The 24,705-nt window shown below is 39.8% G+C and overlaps 1 protein-coding gene across 4 annotated transcripts in view; it reads left to right on the forward strand.

Annotated features, from left to right (window-relative positions):
* Positions 1–24,705, forward strand: part of LOC115157065 (contactin-associated protein-like 2) — a 73,824-nt gene that overhangs the window by 15,841 nt on the left and 33,278 nt on the right. Inside the window, exons 2-7 of one of the 4 annotated variants that reach the window (XM_029704964.1) lie at positions 12,126–12,236; positions 12,398–12,591; positions 14,097–14,244; positions 16,689–16,892; positions 17,345–17,529; positions 18,369–18,512. In XM_029704964.1, the coding sequence (XP_029560824.1) occupies positions 12,126–12,236; positions 12,398–12,591; positions 14,097–14,244; positions 16,689–16,892; positions 17,345–17,529; positions 18,369–18,512 (986 nt within the window). Of the gene's footprint in view, positions 1–12,125; positions 12,237–12,397; positions 12,592–14,096; positions 14,245–15,148; positions 15,286–15,317; positions 15,855–15,882; positions 16,175–16,688; positions 16,893–17,344; positions 17,530–18,368; positions 18,513–24,705 lie in introns of those variants that run through there. The other 3 variants (XM_029704966.1, XM_029704967.1, XM_029704968.1) reach the window with 3 other exon arrangements.

Consider the following 24,705-nt stretch of genomic DNA (forward strand, 5'->3'; position numbering starts at 1 on the left):
GCACGGCGATCTTGATGATCCTTTCCAATAAATATTGAGGGTTTTTATCTTGTGACATGATGATCGATGCTTGACTGCCTTTTGACAAATAAAAATATTCTCATAATGTAGACTACCCTACTCGCACAGCCTACCCGCAATGTATCTACTATGCATGCACTGTATCTGCTGGCTAGAGCGCACACGCCAAAACCAGACACATTTGCTGTAAACGCAACAGTTTTTGTGACTTAACTATCGGTAGAGTTCAAAATGCAATGGAAACGCATTGAACTTTAGATTTTTATTCGGTATATGAAAAATTAAGCGAAAAAGTACATTTTGTATGCACTACATCACGCAAAGCCTTTTATCCAAGTCAATTTGATATTGACACTATTCTTGCATTATTTACCAAGCAGTTGGTTTGGTGTTTAGGGAAACCTCAGGAATTTAGACAGCGGAGTTATACAGATAGTTCCTCTATAACAAATTTGGTAGGAGTAGCTACATCGTTAAAATCTGAATCTACATGTCATAGTTTGTTAGTAAAGGAGCAGTGTAACCTTTCCTTAAGTCTATAACGTTGCTTTTGAAGTCAATAAAATGTATCTGGCTTATGGCTACAGATTCAAGAGTGATAATTAACTTTTGGAAATGATGTTGACCTCTGCAGCTCCAATTAAACATGAGTGCATGGTGCATGTTGAGTTGGAGGCCTGTAGTTAATGAGATTGTAGAGTGTGCAGTGAGTTTTGAAATGCAGCCCCGAATTCTAACCGTTGACCTCTGTAGCCAAGCAAGATTGAGCCATTAGCAAAAGTTACGCTAGGAGTCTGTTAGTCTGTTAGACAATAAGATGGCGCCTGAGAAGAAGGCAGACATTTTACGTGCCCCCAACCGATTTGTGTTTTTTGTTTGTTTATTTGCATTGTTTTAAAAAAATGTGTTTTATTTTTTATTTTATGGAATATCCGACGCATACAATATACTTGCAGTGAAGCCGCTCAACAACTACACCATACCAGTCATCCAACAGACTCCCATTCAGAGCGACACACAGAAGCATCCAGGTCAATGCCCTGCTCAAGAGCACGTTGACAGATCTCCCACCAGGCCAAAAAACGTGAACCCGAACCCTCCAAGATCCCCCCCACAGTTCCCCAATAGCTGTCCCTCAACCATTTGAGACCCCTCCCACAGTCCCCCCAAGAAGAAAAATAAAAAATACAATTAATTCCATTCCCAACCCCCAATGCACCAACAACCAAGAGAATGAACTAAAGAGAAAAAAGAAAAAGTCAGAAGAAAGCAGCAAACAACAATGCACATTTTTTTGAAATGAAAAAACAAAGGACATCAAGGACAACTAAAATCATAACAGCAATGCCAACTGTATATGTTTGTGCATGTCTGGCACTATTACATGTATGTGTGTGTTCTTGGATGCGTTTATTAGAATGATAGTGTGTATATATGCATGTGTTGAAACACCTGCACGGCATCAGCCTCAGGCAAACCGGCATTAGCTGTAAAAACACTGCCCATCAGTGTCATTCAAACATACTTTTAATTCTGTTTTATTTTTACTTTATTTTTTATTTTTTATCTTTGACCATCATCTCCCGCACAGCAACTCCACTCACACTTGTCTCCAATTCCACATCCCAAACCTCAGCTTCCCTCAGCCCATCCCACCTATCTCTGCAGGTCACCCTCTTCGGATTTCTACGTAACATATATCTTTCAACTATGCTGTGATGTTTAACGTACAATTTCAATCTATCTAATCGAATGATTTAGAAATTGTACGTTAAACATCACAGCATCCACAGATCACAGAATCCACAGATTGTGAGTTGAAGATAAATACTTTTACTAAGAGTATTAGTAATTGACTGACCCGGTCTCTCCAGATCTCATAACAGTACTATTTCTAGGGTCAATTTTAGATCAATGCTATGCATTTTCAGCCATTCCTGAACCTGAGATCTTCATTCAGTGGGAGAGGATAAGACGGAAAAGAGAACATCTGCCTAAAATATTTAGCTTCCTCTTTTAAAATATAATTTGGAGAATCATAGATGTTTCCGTCTACAGTAACGAGCTTCTGCAAATTCTTTTGTTATCGTTCCTGTATTGGAGATTCAGGAAGAATTTTGTGCATTGTTCTCCATATTCCATCCAGTTTGATTTATTTTTGTAATAGATTACATTAGATCGTTGTTGAATAAGTTCCTCAAGTTCTTTTTGTTTTTCCTCTAACTTATTTTGCATCTATGTAGTATTGTTTTTATTGCTATCTACCTGTACTATTAGTTCATGGATTTCCCTTGTTAGTCTTGTCTCTAGCCAGAAACTGCTTTTTTAATTATTGATGAATATTGAATTGAATGACCTCTGAAGGTACATTTAAAGGTATCCCAAACAATAAGGGGATTTACTGAACCTATATTACACTGGAAAAATTCAGTTAGAAAGTATTTTGTCTTAGTTAAAAATAAGTTGTCCACCAGTAAACTTTGATCAAATTTCCAATATCGCCGTCCACTTGGAAAATCTATAAGAGTTATGTGAATGCCAATTAGATGATGATCCGATCGCATTCTGTCTCCTATTAAAACTTTTTAAACCTTTGATGCAAGAGAGAAAGAGGCAAGAAAGTAATCAAGACGACTAGCTTGATTAAGTCTCCTCCTAGGTTGGGGTTTTTTAGTCTCCGAATATCCGCTATTTCTAATGTGTACATAATATTTGTGAATTCCTTAAGGGCACTGTGATAGTTTGTAGAGTGATTACCTTTACAGTCCATTGAGGTACTTAACATTGTGTTATAGTCTCCTACCATAATTATATGATAATGTGTTGCCTGTAAGTTCAATAAACTTGTATAAATGTTTTCGAAGAAGTATGGATCATCCTGATTTGGACCATATAGATTAATGAGCCAAATCTTTTTTTTGACCACTTTCATATTCAAAAAGATCCACCTTCCTTACAAATCATTCCTGACTATTTGCACATTCAGATCGAAATTCTTGTTAATTAATATCATCACACCTTTTGAGTTCTTTGTCCATGACATAAAATTATTTCACCACTCCATTCCTTTTTCCACACAACTTCATCTAAGGATGTAGAGTGAGTTTCCTGTAAACAGTATATGTTATATTCCTTTTCTTTTAGCTATGTAAAGACTGATCTTCTTTTTTAATAATCCGCTAAACCGTTACAATTATAACTGGCTATACTTATTTCACCCCTTACCATAACTATATACTATTCTCAGTCTAAATTGACCATAATTAGTGCTTGTAAAGTTACTGCCATCAGAGGTATTATGACGGTCAAAATTAGAGCTTTCAAATGTCTGATATTTAAAATTCAAGAAATAGGTTCGAGCAATATTTGTTTTATTCCCTTGCCTGTTTGCCTGTGAGTCAATGCCACAGATGTAAGAACATTGAGACAAGATATTGTGTGTAGTAAATCTGAGTAGGTTGACGTGTATGATATTGGATGTGATTTAGTCAGTGTGTACGATGTCTGTATAAGAGTAAGACTATAATGTGTGCTGTCCAAATTAGAGGTCAACTGATTATGATTTTTTTTTTTCAGCGCCGATACCGATTTATTGGGGGACCAAAAAAAATAGCCGCTACCGATTAATCGGCCGATTTTAATAAATAAATAAATGTTTTATTTGTAATAATGACAATTACAACAATACTGAATGAACACTTATTTTAACTTAATATAATACATGAATAAAATCAATTTAGCCTCAAATAAATAATGAAACATGTTCAATTTGGTTTAAATAATGCAAAAACAAAGTGTTGGAGAAGAAAGTAAAAGGGCATTATGTGCCATGTAAGAAAGCTAACGTTTAAGTTCCTTGCTCAGAACATATGAAAGCTGGTGGTTCCTTTTTAACATGAGTCTTCTATATTCCCAGGTAATAAGTTTTAGGTTGTAGTTATTATAGGAATTATAGGACTATTTCTCTGTATACGATTTGTATTTCATATACCTTTGACTATTGGATGTTCTTATAGGCACTTTAGTATTGTCAGTGTAACAGTATAGCTTCCGTACCTCTCCTCGCTCCTACCTGGGCTTGAACCAGGAACACATCGACAACAGCCACCCTCGAAGCAGCGTTACCCATGTAGAACAAGGGAACAACTACTCCAAGTCTCAGAGCGAGTGACGTTTGAAACGCTATTAGTGCGCACCTGCTAACTAGCTAGCCATTTCACATCGGTTACACCAGCCTAATCTTGGGAGTTGACAGGCTTGAAGTCATAAACAGCGCAATGCATTGCAAAGGGCTGCTGGCAAAACGCACGAAAGTGCTGTTTTGAATGAATGCTTACGAGCCTGCTGGTGCCTACCATCGCTCAGTCAGACTGCTCTATCAAATCATAGACTTAATTATAACATAATAACACACAGAAACACGAGCCTTAGGTCATTAATATGGTCGAATCCGGAAACTATCACGTTTATTCTTTCAGTGAAATACGGAACCGTTCCGTATTTTATCTAACGGGTGGCATCCATAAGTCTAAATATTCCTGTTACATTACACAACCTTCAATGTTATGTCATAATTACGTAAGATTCTGGCAAATTAGTTCGCAACGAGCCAGGCGGCCCAAACTGCTGCATATACCCTGACTGCGTGCAATGAATGGAAAAGAAGTGACACAATTTCACCTGGTTAATATTGCCTGCTAACCTGGATTTCTTTTAGCTAAATATGCAGGTTTAAAAATATATACTTCTGTGTATTGATTTTAAGAAAGGAATTGATGTTTATGGTTAGGTACAGTCGTGCAATGGTTGTGCTTTTCTTTCGCAAATGCGCTTTTGTTAAATCATCCCCCGTTTGGCGAAGTTGGCTGTCTTTGTTAGGAAGAAATAGTCTTCACAGTTCGCAACGAGCCAGGCGGCCCAAACTGCTGCATATACCCTGACTCTGTTGCAGAGGTGACACATTTTTCCCTAGTTAAAATAAATTCATGTTAGCAGGCAATATTAACTAAATATGCAGGTTTTAAATATATATACTTGTGTATTGATTTTAAGAAAGACATTGATGTTTATGGTTAGGCACAAGTTGGAGCAACGACCGTCCTTTTTTGCGAATGCGCACCGCATCGATTATATCCAACGCAGGACAGGCTAGATAAACTAGTAATATCATCAACCATATGTAGTTAACTAGTGATTATGATTGATTGTTTTTTATAAGATAAGTTTAATGCTAGCTAGCAACTTACCTTGGCTTCTTACTGCATTCGCGTAACAGGCAGGCTCCTCGTGGAGTGCAATGTAAAGTAGGTGGTTAGAGCGTTGGACTAGTTAACCGTAAGGTTGCAAGATTGAATCCCCAAGCTGACAAGGTAAAAATCTGTCGTTCTGCCCCTGAACAAGGCAGTTAACCCACCGTTCCTAGGCCGTCATTGAAAAGAATGTGTTCTTAACTGACTTGCCTAGTTAAAAAATATTAACACATTTTTTTTTTTAACAAAATCGGCAAATCGGTGGCCAAAACTTGAAATCGGCCCTAATTATCATTGAAAAATAATTGAAAAACACAATCCCAGCATTTCCATAGCAATTGACGTTTCACATGATCATGAAAGAGACCTTGCATTACTCTAGAGACGGCTTCACTACAGTACAAATGTATTCTGTACAATATTTTATTATTCCCCAATGCCGCTATTCTGATATCTTCCCCTTGCTTGTTGTAAACATATATAAACGTGTAGACAAATACATAGACAAATAAGAAACATATTAAATTATAAAACAGTTCTCGACAATAGGGAGAGAGAAAGTGAGAGAAGAGAGCGAGATCGGGTGTGTGTGTGTGTGTGTGTGTGTGTATAAGTCCGTATGTGTAAGCGAGCATGTAATTGAGTACGTGTGTGTTCATATCCACTTCATAGTGTTCAGATTGTAACCTGAAGTCCCTGTAAAATGTAGTACAGCGATGGTGTTATGGAGCTGTCTCGGAATAGCTGTCCATCTATAAAGAGTTTGTCCACATTGAGAAAGGCACACTTAACCTTCTCCCTCTGTTGCCTTTGTACCGGATACAGTGTCTTACGTCGTTCGTTTATCTCCCTTGGAAATTGGTCATTGAGACCGAATTTGGTCCCTTTAAGCTCCCTTCCCCTGCTTTTGATCAACTCCTTTTGTTGGTAGTGTTCAAATTTTGCGATGATCGGTTGGGGACCCTTGGTCTTGTCGCTCCGATCTCCAAGTGTGTGTACTCAGTAGAAAGCCACCATGTTTCAAGGCGGATTGCATGAATTCTCTGATCGCGCCCTCTGGATTATTGGATGTGTCCTCAGGAATCACAGAAAAAAATGCTTGCTATAACTTTGTATGTCTAGTAGCGACTTCTTAAAGTCCTGTTTTCCTTGAGTAGACAATCCATGTTGGAATTGTTGATTTTTACCTTGGCTGTGAGTGCCTTGTTCTCTGCTTGGAGAATGAGAATTTCACTCTGGCTAAACTCAAAACTCCCCCTCAGCCCTGCTACCTCCTCACACAACTTTTCCAGTGTTGCATGGATTCCAGCCAGAGCACTAGCCTCTACTTCAACGGTAAGTAAATTGTCCGTGTCTGTAGATTAATCTGTTTTTCTTTTTTGGGGGGGGTTAAAGTTCTTTTGTGAGGTAGTCGGATCTTTCCATGATGGAGTATGTTGTTCCTCCATAGCGTAAAGCTGTTGGTACTCGTCGATTTCCCTCAGGATCTCCTTAGTATCCAGGTTGGCTCTTTACTGCAACCAGTTGTTTTACGAAAAGATAACAATGAGTCTTTCTCACGACAACGACAGGTGTCTGTAGTACAGCCAGCTAGCACTCGCGGAATCCACGCAAAAAATGGAACACAGACTTGCAGTCCCAGATGTAAAGGATAACCGCGCCGTGGAATCCTTCGCAACAAAAGTCGATTCAATTAAAAATATTTAATATAAACAACAAACCAAGTGTAGACAGTACAATGTTCTGTTGCGCGCTCTGATGATGTATGTTGCATGTTGATGTCACCTTGTGTTTCTTGGCCCAGTTTATTTGCATTGTTTGTAACTTGTTTTTTTACTGATTTTGTACATAATGTTGCCGCTACCGTCTCTTATGACCGAAAATAACTTCTGGACATCAGGACTGCGATTACTCACCACGGACTGGCAGAATCCTTTTTTTCCTTTAACGAGTCTGACGAGGCCGACACGAGCGATATACTGCTTTCTCTGCTTTCTTGGAAACAGTACCAGATAACCGTGATTTGCGTGAAGAGGCGGAGAAAAAGGGGCCGGAGGGTGGGCTGCCTTCTGAGAATTCGTAGGCGATTGAATAAACCCCCACTTCCTTCCATTCTGCTAGCAAACGTGCAATCTTTGGACAATAAAATAGATGACCTACGGGGAAGATTAAACTACCAAGGGGACATTCAAAACTAATATCTTATGCTTCACGGAGACGTGGCTGAATGACGACACTATCAACATACAGCTGGCTGGTTATACGCTGCACCGGCAGGATAGGACAGCGGCGTCTGGTAAGACAAGGTGCGGCGGGCTATGTTTTTTAGTAAATAACAGCTGGTGCACGATATCTAAGGAAGTCTCAAGCTATTGCTCGCCTGAGGTAGAGTATCTCATGATAAACTATAGACCACACTACCTACCTAGAGAGTTTTCATCTGTATTTTTCATAGCTGTTTACATACCACCACAGTCAGAGGCTGCCACTAAGACAGTATTGAATTAGCTGTATTCTGCCATAAGCAAACAAGAACTCTCACCCAGAGGCGGCGCTCCTAGTAGCCGGGGACTTTAATGCAGGGAAACTTAAATCCGTTTTACCAAATTTCTATCAGCATGTTAAATGTGCAACCAGAGGGAAAAAAACAGGACCACATTTACTCCACACACAGAGACGTATACAAAGCTCTCCCTCGCCATCCATTTGGCAAATCTGACCATAATTATATCCTCCTGATTCCTGCTTACAAGCAAAAATTAAAGTAGGAAGCACCAGTGACTAGGTCAATTAAAAAAGTGGTCAGATGAAGCAGATGCTAAGCTACAGGACTGTTTTGCTAGCACAGACTGGAATATGTTCCGGGAATCCTCCGATGGCATTGAGAGTAAACCACATCAGTCATTGGCTTCATCAATAAGTGCAGCGATGACGTCGTCCCCACAGTGTCTGTACGTACATATCCCAACCAGAAGCCATGGATTATAGGTAACATCCACACTGAGCTAAAGGCTAGAGCTGCCACTTTCAAGGAGCGGGACTCTAACCCGGAAGCTTATAAGAAATCCCGCTATGCCTTCCGACAAACCATCAAACAGGCAAAGCATCAATACAGGACTAAGATTGAATTGTACTACGCCGGCTCTGATGCTCAGCGGATGTGGCAGGGCTTGCAAACCATTAGACTACAAAGGGAAGCACAGCCGAGAGCTGCCCAGTGATACGAGCCTACCAGATGAGCTAAACTACCAATATGCTCGCTTCGAGGCAAATAACACTGAAACATGCATGAGAGTACCAGCTGTTTTGGAATACTGTGTGATCCCGCTATCTGCAGCCGATGTTAGTAAGACCTTTTAACTTTGAGGCTAGCGTCCCACCCACCGTGCACACTATTCAACAGCCAGTGAAAAATCAGAGCGCCAAATTCGAAAACAACAAAATGTCATAATTCAAATTTCTCAAACATACAACTATTTTACAAAAGGCTTTACGGCAAAAGCATAAAGTTTGATTATGTTAGGACAGTACATAGACAAAAAATTACACACAGCCATTTTCAATGCAAGGACAAGCGTCACCAAAAGCAGAAAACCAGCTGAAATGATGCACTAACCTTTGACAATCTTCATCAGATGACACTCCTAGGACATTGTTAGACAATACATGCATTTTTTGTTCTATCAAGTTCATATTTATATCCAAAAACCCCATTTTTACATTGGCGCGTGACGTTCAGAAAATGTATTTCCTCCAAAACATCCGGTGAATCAACACAACAATTTACAAAAATACTCATTATAAATGTTGATAAAATATTAAACTGTTATTCAAAGAATTATAGATAAACATCTCCTGCATGCAACCGCATTGACAGATTTCAAAATAACTTTACTGGGAAAGCACACTTTGCAATAATCTGAGTACTGCGGTCAGAAAAATACATCAGGCAATTACAGATACCAGCCATTTGAGTCATCTAAATGCATAAATAGCATTAGAAATATTCACTTACCTTTGATCTTCATCAGAAGGCACTTCCAGGAATCCCAGGTCCACAATAAATGTTGTTTTGTTCGATAAAGTTCATAATTTATGTCCAAATAACTCCATGTTTGCGCGTTCAGTAAGCTACTCAAAATGTAGGACGCACGAGGAAAATGTCACGACAAAGTTAAAAAAAAGTTATATTTACGTTCGTTCAAACATGTCAAACGTTGTATAGCATCAATCTTTAGGGCCATTTTAACGTGAAACTTCAGTAATATTCCAACCGGACGATTCCATTGTCTTGAAAAACATTTTGGAACACAGCTAACTCTCACGTGAATGCGCGCCAATGAACTGATGTCCTTCCCTGGGTCACCAACTTCCCCATCTTCTTGTTCGCTCTCTGTTCATCATAGATGCCTCAAACAACTATCTAAAGACTGTTGACATCTAGTGGAAGCCTTAGGAAGTGCAAAATGAACCCTAACTCACTGTGTGTCAGATAGGCAATCACTTGAAAAAACTACAGGCACCAGATTTGTATTTTTCTCAGGTTTTTGCCTGCCATATGAGTTCTGTTATACTCACAGACACCATTCAAACAGTTTTAGAAACTTCTGAGTGTTTTCTATTCAAATCTACTAATAATATGCATATTCAGAGTAGTAACCTGTTTAAATTGGGAATGTTTTTCATCCGGCCGTGAAAATACTGCCCCCTAGCCCATACAGGTTAAACAGGTCAACATTCCCAAGGCCACAGGGCCAGACGGATTACCAGGACGTGTACTGCGAGCATGCGCTGAACAACTGGCAAGTGTCTTCACTGACATGTTCAACCTGTCCCTGACTGAGTCTGTAATACCTACATGTTTTAAGCAGACCACCATAGTGCCTGTGCCCAAGAACACTAAAGTGACCCTCCTAAACGACTACCGACCCGTAGCACTCACGTCTGTAGCCACGAAGTGCTTCGAAAGGCTGGTGGCTCACATCAACACCATTATCCCAGAAACCCTAGACCCACTCAAATTTGCATACCGCCCCAACAGATCCACAGATGATGCAATCTCCATTGCACTCCACACTGCCCTTTCCCACCTGGACAAAAGAAACACCTATGTGAGAATGCTATTCATTGACTACAGCTCAGTGAACAACACCATAGTGCCCTCAAAGCTCATCACTAAGCTAAGGATCCTGAGACTAAACACCACCCTCTGCAACTGGATCCTGGACTTCCTGACAGGCCGCCCCCAGGTGGTAAGGGTAGGTAACAACACATCCGCCATGCTGATCTTCAACACGGGGGCCCCTCAGGGGTGCGTGCTCAGTCCCCTCCTGTACTCCCTGTTCACTCATGACTCCGTGATTCCACGGCCAGGTACAACTCCAAACACTATCATTAAGTTTGCCGATGACACAATAGTGGTAGGCCTGATCACCGACAACGACGAGACAGCCTATAGGGACAGGCTATATCAGAGACCTGGCCATGTGGTGCCAGGACAACAACCTCTCCCTCAACGTGATCAAGACAAAGGAGATGATTGTGGACTGCAGGAAAGAAAGGACCGAGCATGCTCCCATTCTCATCGATGGGGCTGCAGTGGAGCAGGTTGAGAGCTTTAAGTTGGTGTCCACATCTCCAACAAACTGACATGGTCCAGCACACCAAGTCAGTCGTGAAGAGGGCGCAACAAAACCTATTCTCCCTCAGGAAACTGAAAAGATTTGGCATGGGTCCTCAGATCCTCAAAAGGTTCTACAGCTGCACCATCGAGAGCATCCTGACTGGTTGCATCATTGCCTGGTATGGCAACTGCTCGGCCTCCGACCGCAAGGCACTACAGAGGGTAGTGCGTACGGCCCAGTACATCACTGGGGGCAAGCTTCCTGCCATCCAGGACCTCTATTCCAGGCGGTGTCAGAGGAAGCCCTTAAAAATTGTCAAAGACTCCAGCCACCCTAGTTACAGACTGTTCTCTCTGCTACTGCACGGCAAGTGGTACCGGTGCGCCAGGTCTAGGTCCAAGAGGCTTCTAAACGGCTTCTACCCCCAAGCCATAAGTCTCCTGAACACCTAATCAATTTGCTACCCAGACTATTGCATTGCCCCCCCCCCCCCCTTTACACAGCTGCTACTCTCTGTTGTTATCATCTATGCATAGTCACTTTAATAACTCTACCTACATGTACATATTACCTCAACTAACCGGTGCCCACCACACATTGACTCTGTACCAGTACCCCCCTGTATATAGTCTCACTATTGCTATTTTACTGCTGCTCTTTAATTACTTGTTACTGTTATTTTATTATTCTTATCTGTATTTTTTTAAACTGCATTGTTGGTTAGGGGCTCGTAAGTAAGCATTTCACTTTAATGTCTACACCTGTTGTATTCGGCGCATGTGACTAACATTTGATTTGATTTTGATTTGATCTTTGGAAGGTTATTCGTCAAGATTGAGTGTGTCTACCAGGAACATGACAGGCTGAACGTTTGATTTATTTTTCAAAGCTATTCATGTATCGCTATTGATGTGTTCAATAATAACCAAACCAGACAGAAATTGGCCTTGCCAGTATTCATATTGTACTTATATTGAATGGCCTTTGCTTCCAGTCATTACCACCACAGGCCTGCTATAGAAAAGGATGTGAATGGTAAGAGACGTCACATGTGCTAGTCTCTCCAAAAACCTGTCTGTGGTAAGGAGCAGTAATGTAATGTAAAATACAATTGTAAGGAAGAAAACAAAACTTAATCAAATACATTGTTAAAACACGCTGAAGTGTCATTTTATGGGACGATGACTCATTCCTCCATTGTCTGTATCTTGTGTTTTGTGTTGCCCTCCAGGGAAATGTGATGAAGTGTTGGCCACACCACTCTCTCACACAGCTTTTACCAGCTCCTCAGTGTACTCCGGTGGATATGGGGCTGGATACGCAAAGCTCAACAGGAGAGGAGGTATTAACTAAAAGAATTCAGAATGAAAGCTTAACATCTCAATATTTTTATCTTATGATTATTTTAAGCTGCAGTCTCATTCACTTCACTCACATATGTTTTGCCACATAGAAGCAGAGGATACTAACAGTTGCTGGTTTGATTGTTTCTCTCATCTCCAGGTGCTGGAGGCTGGTCTCCGGGGGACACTGACCGTTACCAGTGGCTGCAGGTGGACCTGGGCACCAGGAAGCAAGTCACCTTCATTGCCACACAGGGCCGGTACAGCAGCTCTGATTGGACAACCCAGTACAGACTCCTCTACAGTGATACAGGAAGGAACTGGAGACCGTATCGGCAAGATGGCAACATATGGGTGAGTGTGTTAGTTGTAATTTGTGTATCAGAAATGCCTACTTAATCAGCAATCATTTCTATATGTCTGTACTTTGTTAATATAATTATAGCCCAAAGAGAGCAATAGTAATGGCGTATTTTTGTAGGCACTAACGCCATGGTTTGTTGAACAAATCCTATGGGAACATCTTTTGTAGGGTTACTGGATAAATGCGGAAAATAAGGTCTGTGGTGAACACATGCTTAGGAGATCTTATACATTTTGTTCTATGAGATAATCTTCATCAGCTGATGCCACTTTTTGTAAATCTTTAAGCATTTACTGTATGTAATTTTTTAAAAAGCACATAAAAGGCTTCATAATTAATGAAGGTCATGTTAACTGACTGATATTACCTCATAGAACACATATAATTTAAAAAAAACTATACTTTTCCCATTCATTTTCCCCATAGCAATTGCTGAATGTACCAGAAGTAACTAATTTCCGGTTTTTAGGACTACAAACTTTTTGGTTGTGCACCTGTTATACCCCTGAAAGGGGGAAATATAAAAATAAATCACACAGATGTAGCTTCAGCTTCAAGTCACTTCTAATGAGTGTTTTTCATATAAAATCATCAACTATTTACATAGGTACAATATATATATTTTTTTACAAATGCACAAAATATATTCTCTTCAAATTACATAGCTGTTACAATTGTTCAATAAACCAATATTGTCTCATTTATACATTGCAATGGCTCGATTAATCCTTTATTATCGCTCTTTAAATTGACATTGAAATGCATGTATTCCACTTTATTATCACCATTGATTATCCTTGTATATACTGTTCCTATATTTATTAGACACTGTATGGATGAATTCCTATCAGCATGCAAACTCCTCCTAATAACAAAAACATGTATAACCTTGAATTAATTCATATTTGGTTCTTTAGTTTACAACAACATTCACATTTTCCAAAAGTTTTCCATTGTTCCCAATCACCAACCACACACAGGAGCAGTGCTCGGTCTCTCTTGGGCACGCTCTGATCACGAAGTCACCTCGTGTCAGTGAGCAGCCGTCTAGCAAGCTAGCTAGCAAAACGGCTAATTTCAACGTGGTCTAAACATACAAATACACATTTTATGTTTTAAACACCTTTGCTGCTGACTAATTAAAACACAGTAACATTCTGACATAAACGAATATATTAAAAATCGCATTCATACCTGATAGGGGGAAATATAGAAATAAATCACAGAGATGTAGCTTCGGCTTCAAGTCGCTTGTAACGAGCGTGCTGGGAGAAGCCCCGTACGCCCCTGTAGGAATTCCTAGGTATAGCCTATCAAACTCACATCAGACAAATGAACAGCATATTACTTATTGGTCCACATTATGATTCTGTATTATTATTTTGTTATTAAGGCACTTTTAATTCTATCACACACCATCTAAAATGCTCCCCATGAACAGTAATTGGCTTCAAAATGTGGAACCTAAAGGTTATGTTTCTGTTTGCTTTCCAAGGCATTTTCAGGCAACTCCAACAGCGAGAGTGTGGTCCGCCATGATCTGCAGCATGCAATCATAACACGCTACGTCCGCATCATCCCACTTGAGTGGAGCGAGGAGGGGAGGATCGGCTTGAGAGTGGAAGTCTATGGCTGTTCTTACTGTGAGTGTACGACACTGTACATCCATGCACATCTCACACTACTGTACAAGAGATAGTATATGGGAATATCCTTTAACAGAAGAACATTAAAAGGAATCTCTTAATTCAAAACATCCTTTATTGTGTGCAGTTTGGATAATTTCTACATTAAGAAAATATGAGAATAATCAGGTGTTGGCCAATATGGGCTTAATTAATATGTAATACTGAAGGTTTTAATTATCTTGGTATCATATATCATATTTGTCAGGTGGGTGTATTAATATGCTCAGTAATGTAGATTCATTGAGTTTAAATAATTACATTACTGATCTATGTGCCAACAGCGACATTCACACAGCTACAGGTTTTTGATAGAGTAGGAGATAGAGAACAGCAGTTTACCTTGGCTGGTTTCTGTTGTTACCTTCTACTACAGAAAAACACGCTTTACTGATCAATTTCTATCTTCAAAGCTTTCACCTGCCAGACAACCCTTTGCTGTGTCCATCATATGCTGTATTACACACTGTAGAAACTGATAGACAGGAAAAACTGACCAGGAGAAACTTGTTTGCCCTAGTCATTGAACAGTCTAGTTCCCCCTGGCCACTTGTCCTTACTGCAAGTACTCCATCCATGCCCTTAAGATTGAACAGCAAATAGATGTCTCCGACTGTCAGACCGGGTAAAGAGATGAAAGCACCTTTGAAAGGAGAAAGTTGCCACAAGGTGATATCACAATGCCATGCTGCTGTCTAAAGACAAGTAGGCTGGCACATCTCAACAGACAGAAAAGTATTTGAAGTAGGCTTATATACCGTATACCGGGGTATTTCAATACCGCCGGAACTGTTTCTTTTAAGTATATTTATGTAATACATTTAAATATTTGTAGTGATTTTTTTAAGTAAAGAAGATTGCGTTCTTCATTTCACCTGTCACATAACTTTCCATAATGAAGCTTACCGGTAGTCCCCACTCACGTGGTGTTTGTTTACAAGTACAGAACGATGAGAGACCAGAGCCTTGTGTCACTCACTCTTGTGCAGCACGCGCCAGGTAGTTACAGTACTGAGTTCACAACTAAATGTTTGCTAGCTAGATATCTTATGACTATTACGTTAACTGTCTGAAATGTGCTGAATGCTTTACATTTGTGCATTTGGTTTGCTAATTTAGTACCTGGTTAGCTATTAAGCTAAGTAGTTAGCCCTTGATTATGACTCTCAGTTCCATTCCATTACACATAAGAGTCATTGGACGAAGGCGTCTTCTCTTCGGGGGAGTTTTGTTATGAGCCCTGACGCTCAATCTGAAGATTAACACGCATCGCCTGCGGTAAAATGTTGGTAGAATAAGGACCTTATCTTTCATATCAGCAAGAAATAATAAAAAAGAAACTAAAGGTTAAATTGATACAAATCTTGATAGGGTTAGTGTTCCCACACGGCCATAAGTCAATGTTACAGCCCGTGTTTACGAAAATCAGACAGAAGACAAGAGGTGACCACCTGTACTAATTGCTAACTGGTGTGCTCTGAACAACTGTGTCTAAGCATAACTCGGGAAGTGTAGTTTCGTCAGATGGAGGCATCCATAGCTGTATGGATATGTGCAAAACTGCTACAGTAAGTGTATCTTTTTTATTTTAAGGATTGTTTCTCACTGATGAACGATAAGGCCATATGTTTCAAAAGCCGTACAGCAACGATTATTGTTGAAATTTCTAAACTTTAAAACGGCATCGGGATTGTAGTTCACATGAGCCAGTCGGAGACGAAGCTAATGGTTGAACATTTTAGGGAGAAGTCATGCCGCCTAGAGCTTTCGAGAGCTAGCTAAGTGGTTAGCTTCTTCCAAAATCAAGCTTCACTTGGTAACAGCAGAGAATCCACTCCTAAATCAAGAGCTTTGCTGTCTAATATTTGTTTTGTGCTTGCAGAAAACTGTGAGTAGCATTTTTTTTGTTACTTGTATAACTTTATGAGCTGGGATGTCGCAATGCACTCATTAGCATTTAGATAGCATTCTCTATGGGATTTTAGCATGTACTTGTTAGCATTGCTAATCTTCGGATTACAGAGTCACAGTGGTGTTTGAAAATAGCGCAATTTGCTTGTGTTTAGTGCCGGTATTACCGGATATCCCGATATGGCACACGGTCGGTATGACAATCTGGATACTGCCCAAGCTTACTTTGCAGCCATGGTTATATGTATTAGAGACTAAGTCATTTCTCCCTCAGTTGTTCTTTTCCTCCAATTATAAAAAGAGAAATCCGTATAAGCTGCCTCACCTTTTTGACATTGCTTGTGATTGCAGTAGGTGATCTCTAAAGGACTATAGGTTTGTCTCATTAACACTCATATTACCTTTTATGTCAAAAGCCTTGACACAGGACAGTAGAGGTAATTGAGGGGATATTAAGCTCTGTAACCTTTATCACTGTTCGGTGACCTCAGGGGCGGATGTGATCAACTTCGAAGGCCAGGGTGTGATCTCCTACCGCTTCAAGATGAAGAAGATGAAGATCTTGAAGGACGTCATCTCCCTGAAGTTTAAGACCACAGCCAGTAACGGTGTGCTCCTGCACGGGGAGGGACAGCAGGGAGACTATATCAGCCTGGAGCTGAAGAGATCCAAACTGCTGCTCATGATCAACCTGGGTAATGGACCATTATCCGATCCTGTCTATGGGATATCTGTGTGCGTCCCAAATGGCACCCTATTCCTTATTTAGTGCTCTACTTTTGACCAGGTCCATAGTGCTCTGGTCAAAAATAGTGCAAGATATAGGGAACAGAGTGCCATATGGACGCACACCTACTGTAGTCGCTGATAATGTAGCTTCTTATGGCAACTACAGACGCCAGTTGATGAAACTTGATACAATTCCGGCATATTTGCTAATATGACTTGCCCTTATGCATTAATCATCTTCAGTTTTTATTTGATGGATTTCAGTAATGGTTGTTGTCAGAAAGATAATTATTACAGTAGCCTACACAATTGAGCATTTGTAAAATGTTATCTCACAATGTCAGACTGTTGTTTATAGGAAAAATGTCGCCGTAAGCATTTTCTTGAATTCAATCTGTTTATGTCTTGTAAACTTCAGGCAGCAATCAGTATGGCTCCATACTCGGGCACACCTCCGTGACAAGTGGAAGTTTATTGGATGATGACCATTGGCACTCTGTAATTATCGAGCGTTACCGACGGAATGTCAACTTTACCCTGGATCGCCACACGCAGCACTTCCGCACCAACGGTGAATTTGATCATCTTGACCTGGACTATGAGGTAGGCCACAGTTGTATTGTCTTAGTGGTTACTCTTTTTGCTTCCCTCCCTATCAGGGTTGGGGTCAATTCCATTAAAATTTAAGTCAATTCAGGAAGTACACTGAAATTAAAATTAAAATACATTTTCAATTAGGAAAATGTGACATTTTCATTTGATTCACTTTCTAAATTAACAGGAATTTTAATGACCCCAATCCTATATAGTTTGAATATTGTCATGGTTAATTTCTCTATCCATTCCTATAAAATTGTATTGTATATTGTCATTGGTGCATTTGTACAACCCTCCCAATAAAGTTGTATTGTATATTGTCCTGGTGCATTTGTACAACCCTCCCAATAAAGTTGTATTGTATATTGTCCTGGTTCATTTTCTCACATACCTCCCTATCTCTACGAGGAGAGGGGATATGAGAGATTATTTAATTAGATCCTTTGGCTCCTGTGAGTCAGGTTACTCAGAGGTCTGTGTGAAGATGTGTTAGTTCACAGATGCCAAATCGGAGCAAACTCTCTCTGTACTGCGGCTCCCCTGTGCTTACAAAGCTCAGCTTTTAGGTTTGTCTGTGTAATTATCGGTGTGCGATACCGAAGGAAATTACTTTGGCTCCGCAGGGAAAGAGAAGGAAAAAAACACAACACCATACATACATTAATTATAAAGTGGAGATTAATGCAATCAGGCACAAGCGAAAACCAATATACTCTCTGAAGGGATGTATGCTGCTGTATTGATTTGATTCAAAGCGACAAATTGCTCTGAGGTGTGGCTCGTGCTGCAGAGCCTCTTCAAATAATACTTGACCCCTTTTCCTCTTCTCCTTCTGTGTCCTCTAGATCAGCTTTGGAGGCATGCCCTTCTCTGCCAAGCCCAGCTCGGGAGGCAGGGAGAACTTTGTTGGCTGCATGGAGGGCATCACCTACAACGGAGATAACGTTACCAACCTGGTCAAGAGGAAGAAAATTGATACTTCAAGTTTTGTAAGGACCTTTCTCTGTCATGTTTTGTACATCTGACTAGCATCTTTTCTAGGTGGTTTGTGATTCACTGGTATACCTTGAAAACATAAACGGTAGGAACAGCCATGTATTTGTGATTACTTACTTGGAAAGTCCAGTGTTGCAACACCTCATTTCAATATAATGATCCTTTTTCACTGAGGCACTACAATAAAACAGTATAGTGCATCTATCAGTACACTCACTGTAGCATAAATCAGAAGAGAAGGAACTCTTACCTTGTGGTGATTATGACAGAAAACAAATTAATTTGTTAGAAGTCATCCTATATGGAAACATTTTTAAAGTATTTTTAGCTAAGTATTTTAGGATACATGTGAAATATTTTAAATTGGCCAAATAATGTATAAAAACATTTTCATTCATACATTTGAAATAAAATACAACATATATTATGGAATTTATTTAAAGGCCTAGTGCAGTCAAAAATGTTTTGAATATATTTCAACACTGAGGTCGGAATAATATTGTGAAAATGTGACCGACCAGCTCGATTCGGTCTTATGTAGCAAAATTTGAAATTATGTTTTTTACATTGGATAAAAGTAGACACTCCAAGCTAGAAATTGTATATCATACATCACAGTTGAGGAACAATGGGAAAGTAATTCTGCTTTGAAAGTTGATAAACTTGTAACCTTACTTTTGAGAAAATGGCCATTGAATTTTTTGGTAAACCACTTCTTTCTCTACACCCATTCAGCATCGTTCACACCCTCCTAAGCCTTAGCCCCACCAGTCTCTTTAAGGATTCACATGTGAACAACCAAAGATTTCAAGACTAAAGGCTGGTTTATTATTATTTTTTTCACCATTATTTAACCAGGTAGGCTAGTTGAGAACAAGTTCTCATTTACAACTGCGACCTGGCCGAGATAAAGCAAAGCAGTGCGACACAAACAACAACAGAGTTACACATGGAATAAACAAACATACAGTCAATAATAAAATAGAAAAAGTCTATATACAATGTGTGCAAATGAGGTAATACAAGTGAGGTAAGGCAATAAATGGGCCATAGTGACGAAATAATTACAATATAGCAATTAAACACTGGAGTGATGGATGTGCAGAAGATCAGTGTGCAAGTAGAGATACTGGGGTGCAAAGGAGCAAAATAAATAACAGTATAGTGATCAGGTAGTTGGATGGGCTATTTACAGATGAGCTATGTACAGGTGCAGTGATCTGTGAGCTGCTCTGACAGCTGGTGCTTAAAGCTAGTGAGGGAGAGATGAGTCTCTAGCTTCAGTGATTTTTGTAGTTCGTTCCAGTCATTGGCAGCAGAGAACTGGAAAGAAAAGGTGACCGAAGGAGGAATTGGCTTTGGAGGTGACCAGTGAAATATACCTGCTGGAGCGCATGCTACGGGTGGGTGCTGCTATGGTGAGCTGAGATAAGGTGGGGCTTTACCTAGCAAAGACTTATAGACGACCTGGAGCCAGTGGGTTTGGTGACGAATATGAAGCGAGGGCCAGCCAACGAGAGCATACAGGTCGCAGTGGTGGGTAGTATATGGGGCTTTGGTGACAAAACGGATGGCACTGATAGACCGCATCCAATTTGCTGAGTAGAGTGTTGGAGGCTATTTTGGAAATTACATTGCCGAAGTCAAGGATCGGTAGGATGGTCAGTTTTACGAGGGTATGTTTGGCAGCATGAGTGAAGGATGCTTTGTTGTGAAATAGGAAGCCGATTCTAGATTTAATTTTGGATTGGAGATGCTTAATGTGAGTCTGGAAGGAGAGTTTACAGTCTAACCAGACACCTAGGTATTTGTAGTTGTCCACATATTCTAAGTCAGCAGCACACAACATGGTTCAAACATTATTGGGCACAGACAACAGCACAAAGGACAAGAAGGTAGAGACAACAATACATCACACGAAGCAGCCACAATTGTCAGTAAGAGTGTCCATGATTGAGTCTTTGAATGAAGATATGGAGATAAAACTGTCCAGTTTGAGTGTTTTTTTGCGTACCCCCTCTAGCACCAGGGTCAGCGCACTCTCAAATGTTGTTTTTTTGTCATCATTGTAAACCTGCCACACACACACACACTATATGATACATTTATTAAACATTAGAATGAAGTGTGAGTTTTTGTCACAACCCAGCTCGTGGAAAGTGACAAAGGGCTCTTATAGGACCAGGGCACAAATAATATAATAATCAATAATTTTGCTCTTTATTTAACCATCTTACATATAAAACTGAAAATTGTGAATATCTCACCACAGGTTAATGAGAAGGGTGTGCTTGAAAGGATGCACATAACTCTGCAATGTTGGGTTGTATTGGAGAGTCTGTCTTAAATCATTTTCCACGCACAGTCTGTGCCTGTATTTAATTTTCATGCTAGTGAGGCCGAGAATTCACTCTTACATAGGTACAGTGTCTTAACAGCGCGATTTGCCAAGGCAGGATACTCTGAGCACAGCCCAAACCAGAAATCTGTCAGTGGCTTCTGATTAAATAACATTTTCACAGAACCGCTTGTTGCAATTTCGGTGAGGCTCTCTTCAGATATTGGTAAGTGGACTGGAGGCAGGGCATGAAAGGGATAACGAATCCAGTTGTTTGTGTCCTCAGTTTCGGGAAGGTACCTGCGTAATTGTGCACCCAACTAACTCCGGTGCTTCGCTATATCACATTTGACATTGTCCGTAAACTTCAGTTAATTTGCACACAAAAAAATCATACAATGATTGAAAGACCTGTGTGTTGTCCTTCTCCAACTTCTTAATCATAGCCTCAATTTTGTCCACCACATTGAATATACTGTGGAGAGTCCCTGTAATCCTGGATTCAGATCATTCAGGTGAGAAAAAACATCACCCAGATAGGCCAGTCGTGTGAGAAACTTGTCATCATGCAAGCGGTCAGACAAGTGAAAATTATGGTCAGTAAAGAAAACTTTAAGCTCGTCTCTCAATTCAAAGAAACGTGTCAATACTTTGCCCCTTGAAAGATGTTTTGGACACTACAGTGAAAATTGTTAACTTTTTAAAGCAAGGCCCCTGAACTCTCGTGTATTTTCTGCACTATGCAATGATATGGGCAGCGACCATGTAGCGCTTTGGTGACAGCGACCATGTTGTGAAAGCGTTACATGGTCGCTGCCCATATCATTGCATAGTGCAGAAAATACACGAGAGTTCAGGGGCCTTGCTTTAAAAAGTTAACAATTTTCACTGTAGTGTCCAAAACATCTTTCAAGCTGTCAGGCATTCCTTTGGCAGCAAGAGCCTCTTGGTGGATGCTGCAGTGTACCCAAGTGGTGTCAGGAGCAACAGCTTGCACGCACATTACCACTCCACTATGTCTCCTTGTCATGGCTTTTGCGCCATCAGTACAGATACCAACATGAGCAATGGCTACGTTTGGCTACATACAGACCGTTAGTGGAATACCCGCGAGAGTAACGGCTAATGTGATTGGATGTTAATTATTTGACTAGGCTACCTGTATTTGACATTGTGTTTTTATTTTGCTGAACACTAGATGGTTTAATTTTATTTTTGGCAGTGAAACGAGGCTACTCAGGCAAGGAAAAAAAACTTCACCCAAATGTATAGCCCCGTTGGAAAATATAAATGGACTGTTTGAAAATGTGAATATATATATATATATATATTTTTTTTTTTTGTTAATAAAAAAAAAAGTGAATCACATTTTTATTTGGCGTACCCCCGATGGCATTGCATCGTGGGAATAACTGGTCTACCATATCAAAAGCTTTGGCCAAGTCAATAAAAATAGCAGCACAACATTGCTTAGAATCAAGGGCAATGGTGACATCATTTAGGACCTTTAAGGTTGCAGTGACACATCCATAACCTGAGCAGAAACAATATTGCATACCAGAGAGAATACTATAGACATCAAGAAAGCCAGTCAGTTGATTATTGACAAGTGTTTTCTAACACTTTTGATAAACAGGGCAAAATAGATATTTGCCTATAACAGTTAGGATCTGCTTAATCTCCCCCTTTTTAAATAAAGGATGCACCATGGCTTCCTTCCAAGTAATGGGAACCTCCCCAGAGAGGAGAGAGGCTTTGCGATGATTGGGGCATCATGAACATTCTGTTGAAATGGTTACTTGCATATTGGAGTCTTTAAATGAAAATTACTTTCTGACAAAATTAGAAACGTGTAATATCTGAAAATGTAGCTAGCTAGACTATCTTACCCGTGTACATGGATAGACGCTTCTTCCTCTCTGTCACGGATGCCATGGTTGCCCTTAAGTTTGAAGATGTAATCTGGAGACAGGTGTTTTATACAACAGCTTTCTGTGTGTTCTAATTTTCGATTCCCTTTGCATATTTACAATCAAACGGCAGAATTTCCTCCATCTCCTTAGCTATCATACTCTAATTCCACAGGGCATTCCACTAATTTCAAAACTCTGTCTTCCAGAAAGTGGAGAGCAACACTTTTGCAATTCTACTATGTTATATCTTTTAAAAAAAAGCACCATTTACCGAATTACCTACACATACTGGTCAGCTCATGTTATAGACAGAAGCGTGCTACATGGCAGACCAATCCGAACTCATCTCTCGGCATGCCTCATTATCTCAGACAATCATGGCTTAGCCTTTGTTATTTTGTTGCTTTGACAAAGTTATTTCGGGAAGATTATTATTAAGTTAGACGTAAATGAATCTAATCACACTATCTCTCATTTTAAGGTCAACCCTGTTACTCAAACTAAACTCTTTAATGTGGTGAAACTATTTCTTTTAAAATATTTATTTCAAAAGAAATATTGAACATCTACAGCAATAGTCAAAAGAGTAAAACCAGGTCAGCTGGTTTTACTCTTTTTGGCCATTTTCTGGTGTGTTGTGGTAAAAATCTGAACGGGTCGAGCATAACACGTCAACCCATAGATAGACAGGCAAGACATTTTTTAACAACTATGTTTTTGTGGTAAATCTTGCATTAATTTGCCCCTCCTTGTTGCATACAACAAGCTTTCAAGGGGATTCATGGCTGATTTAACTAGTAATTACCTGTTGGAGGGCCGTTCAAGTGGATTTTTCCCGTATGTGGTAAATTCCCACTTGGTTACGAATGCACCATAACACCGGTAAACCATCCACTGTAGAGCCGTATAATACACTCATTGGAAGCGCAAGATCTAGACCTACACTTTGACATATTGTGTCTTTGTTTAAATCGATAACTAACTAAAATAAAAACATATTAGGAAAAACCTTGAGATGGGACATGTCTTTTATTAAGTTAGACATGTGCTCTTTATGACAATGTTAAAATGAGGTGAAATCAAATGTAAAAAAATAAAAACATCACTGGCTAAGTTTTGGCTTGGTGGCCCCCAAAAAAGTTCTCCATTGATCAATACATAATTTAAGAAGCCGAATTAGGAACCACTTTGGCAACCCTATAGACTAGATGTCATAGCCATGCATTTCTGGAATATTGTCAGGCATGCATATGAGCAAAGATGCAAATGTATGTACATGCATCTCTGGAATACATTTAAAGCATTACATTCATTTTAGCAAAGATGCAAAAATATTTATTACGTGTCGTTAAATATATTGCAATGTTTTTTTTCCATTTCGTTTGGAAAATGTTGAATAAAAAAGTATTCCATGCAATGGGATCGAACCCACTAAATGTATCAAGCTTCAGAAGTCCTCAGCGCTTGGCACAGGACAATTACTGCTCAGTTGTCAATGGTATGTGATGGTGTGTGAGCCATTACTGTGCTGAAGTATGGATCCAACCATTATTATTGATTTCACTTATGTGCCTCTTAGCTTGTTTTTTTTTTTTCTTCCTGTGAGCAAGTTCCTTGGTGTTGAACTGCATGCTTTGTGTTCAGCACAAGTAGCGGGAGAAAGGTCAGCTTTGATGATAAGAAAAGCCAAAATTGTTTTTTGTCAAGTGCTGCTGTATGATGAGTGATTTTCTGTGTCGCTCTGAAATAATGCAGGCGTGTGCATTTTCTCATGCATTAAACCGCAAAATGTACATTTAAAAAGCACCTTAGGTTTTCTGATGTTTATATGGTTGTGCCAATGTCTTGAGCTTATTAAATCAACAGGGAAAATCTGCCCTAATTTACAGACCTGTTTGCTATCTAAAAAGCACCTAAAAAATGGTATATATGCAA

The sequence above is a fragment of the Salmo trutta genome, chromosome 21, assembly GCF_901001165.1.
Source record: "Salmo trutta chromosome 21, fSalTru1.1, whole genome shotgun sequence".
NCBI lineage: Eukaryota > Metazoa > Chordata > Actinopteri > Salmoniformes > Salmonidae > Salmo > Salmo trutta.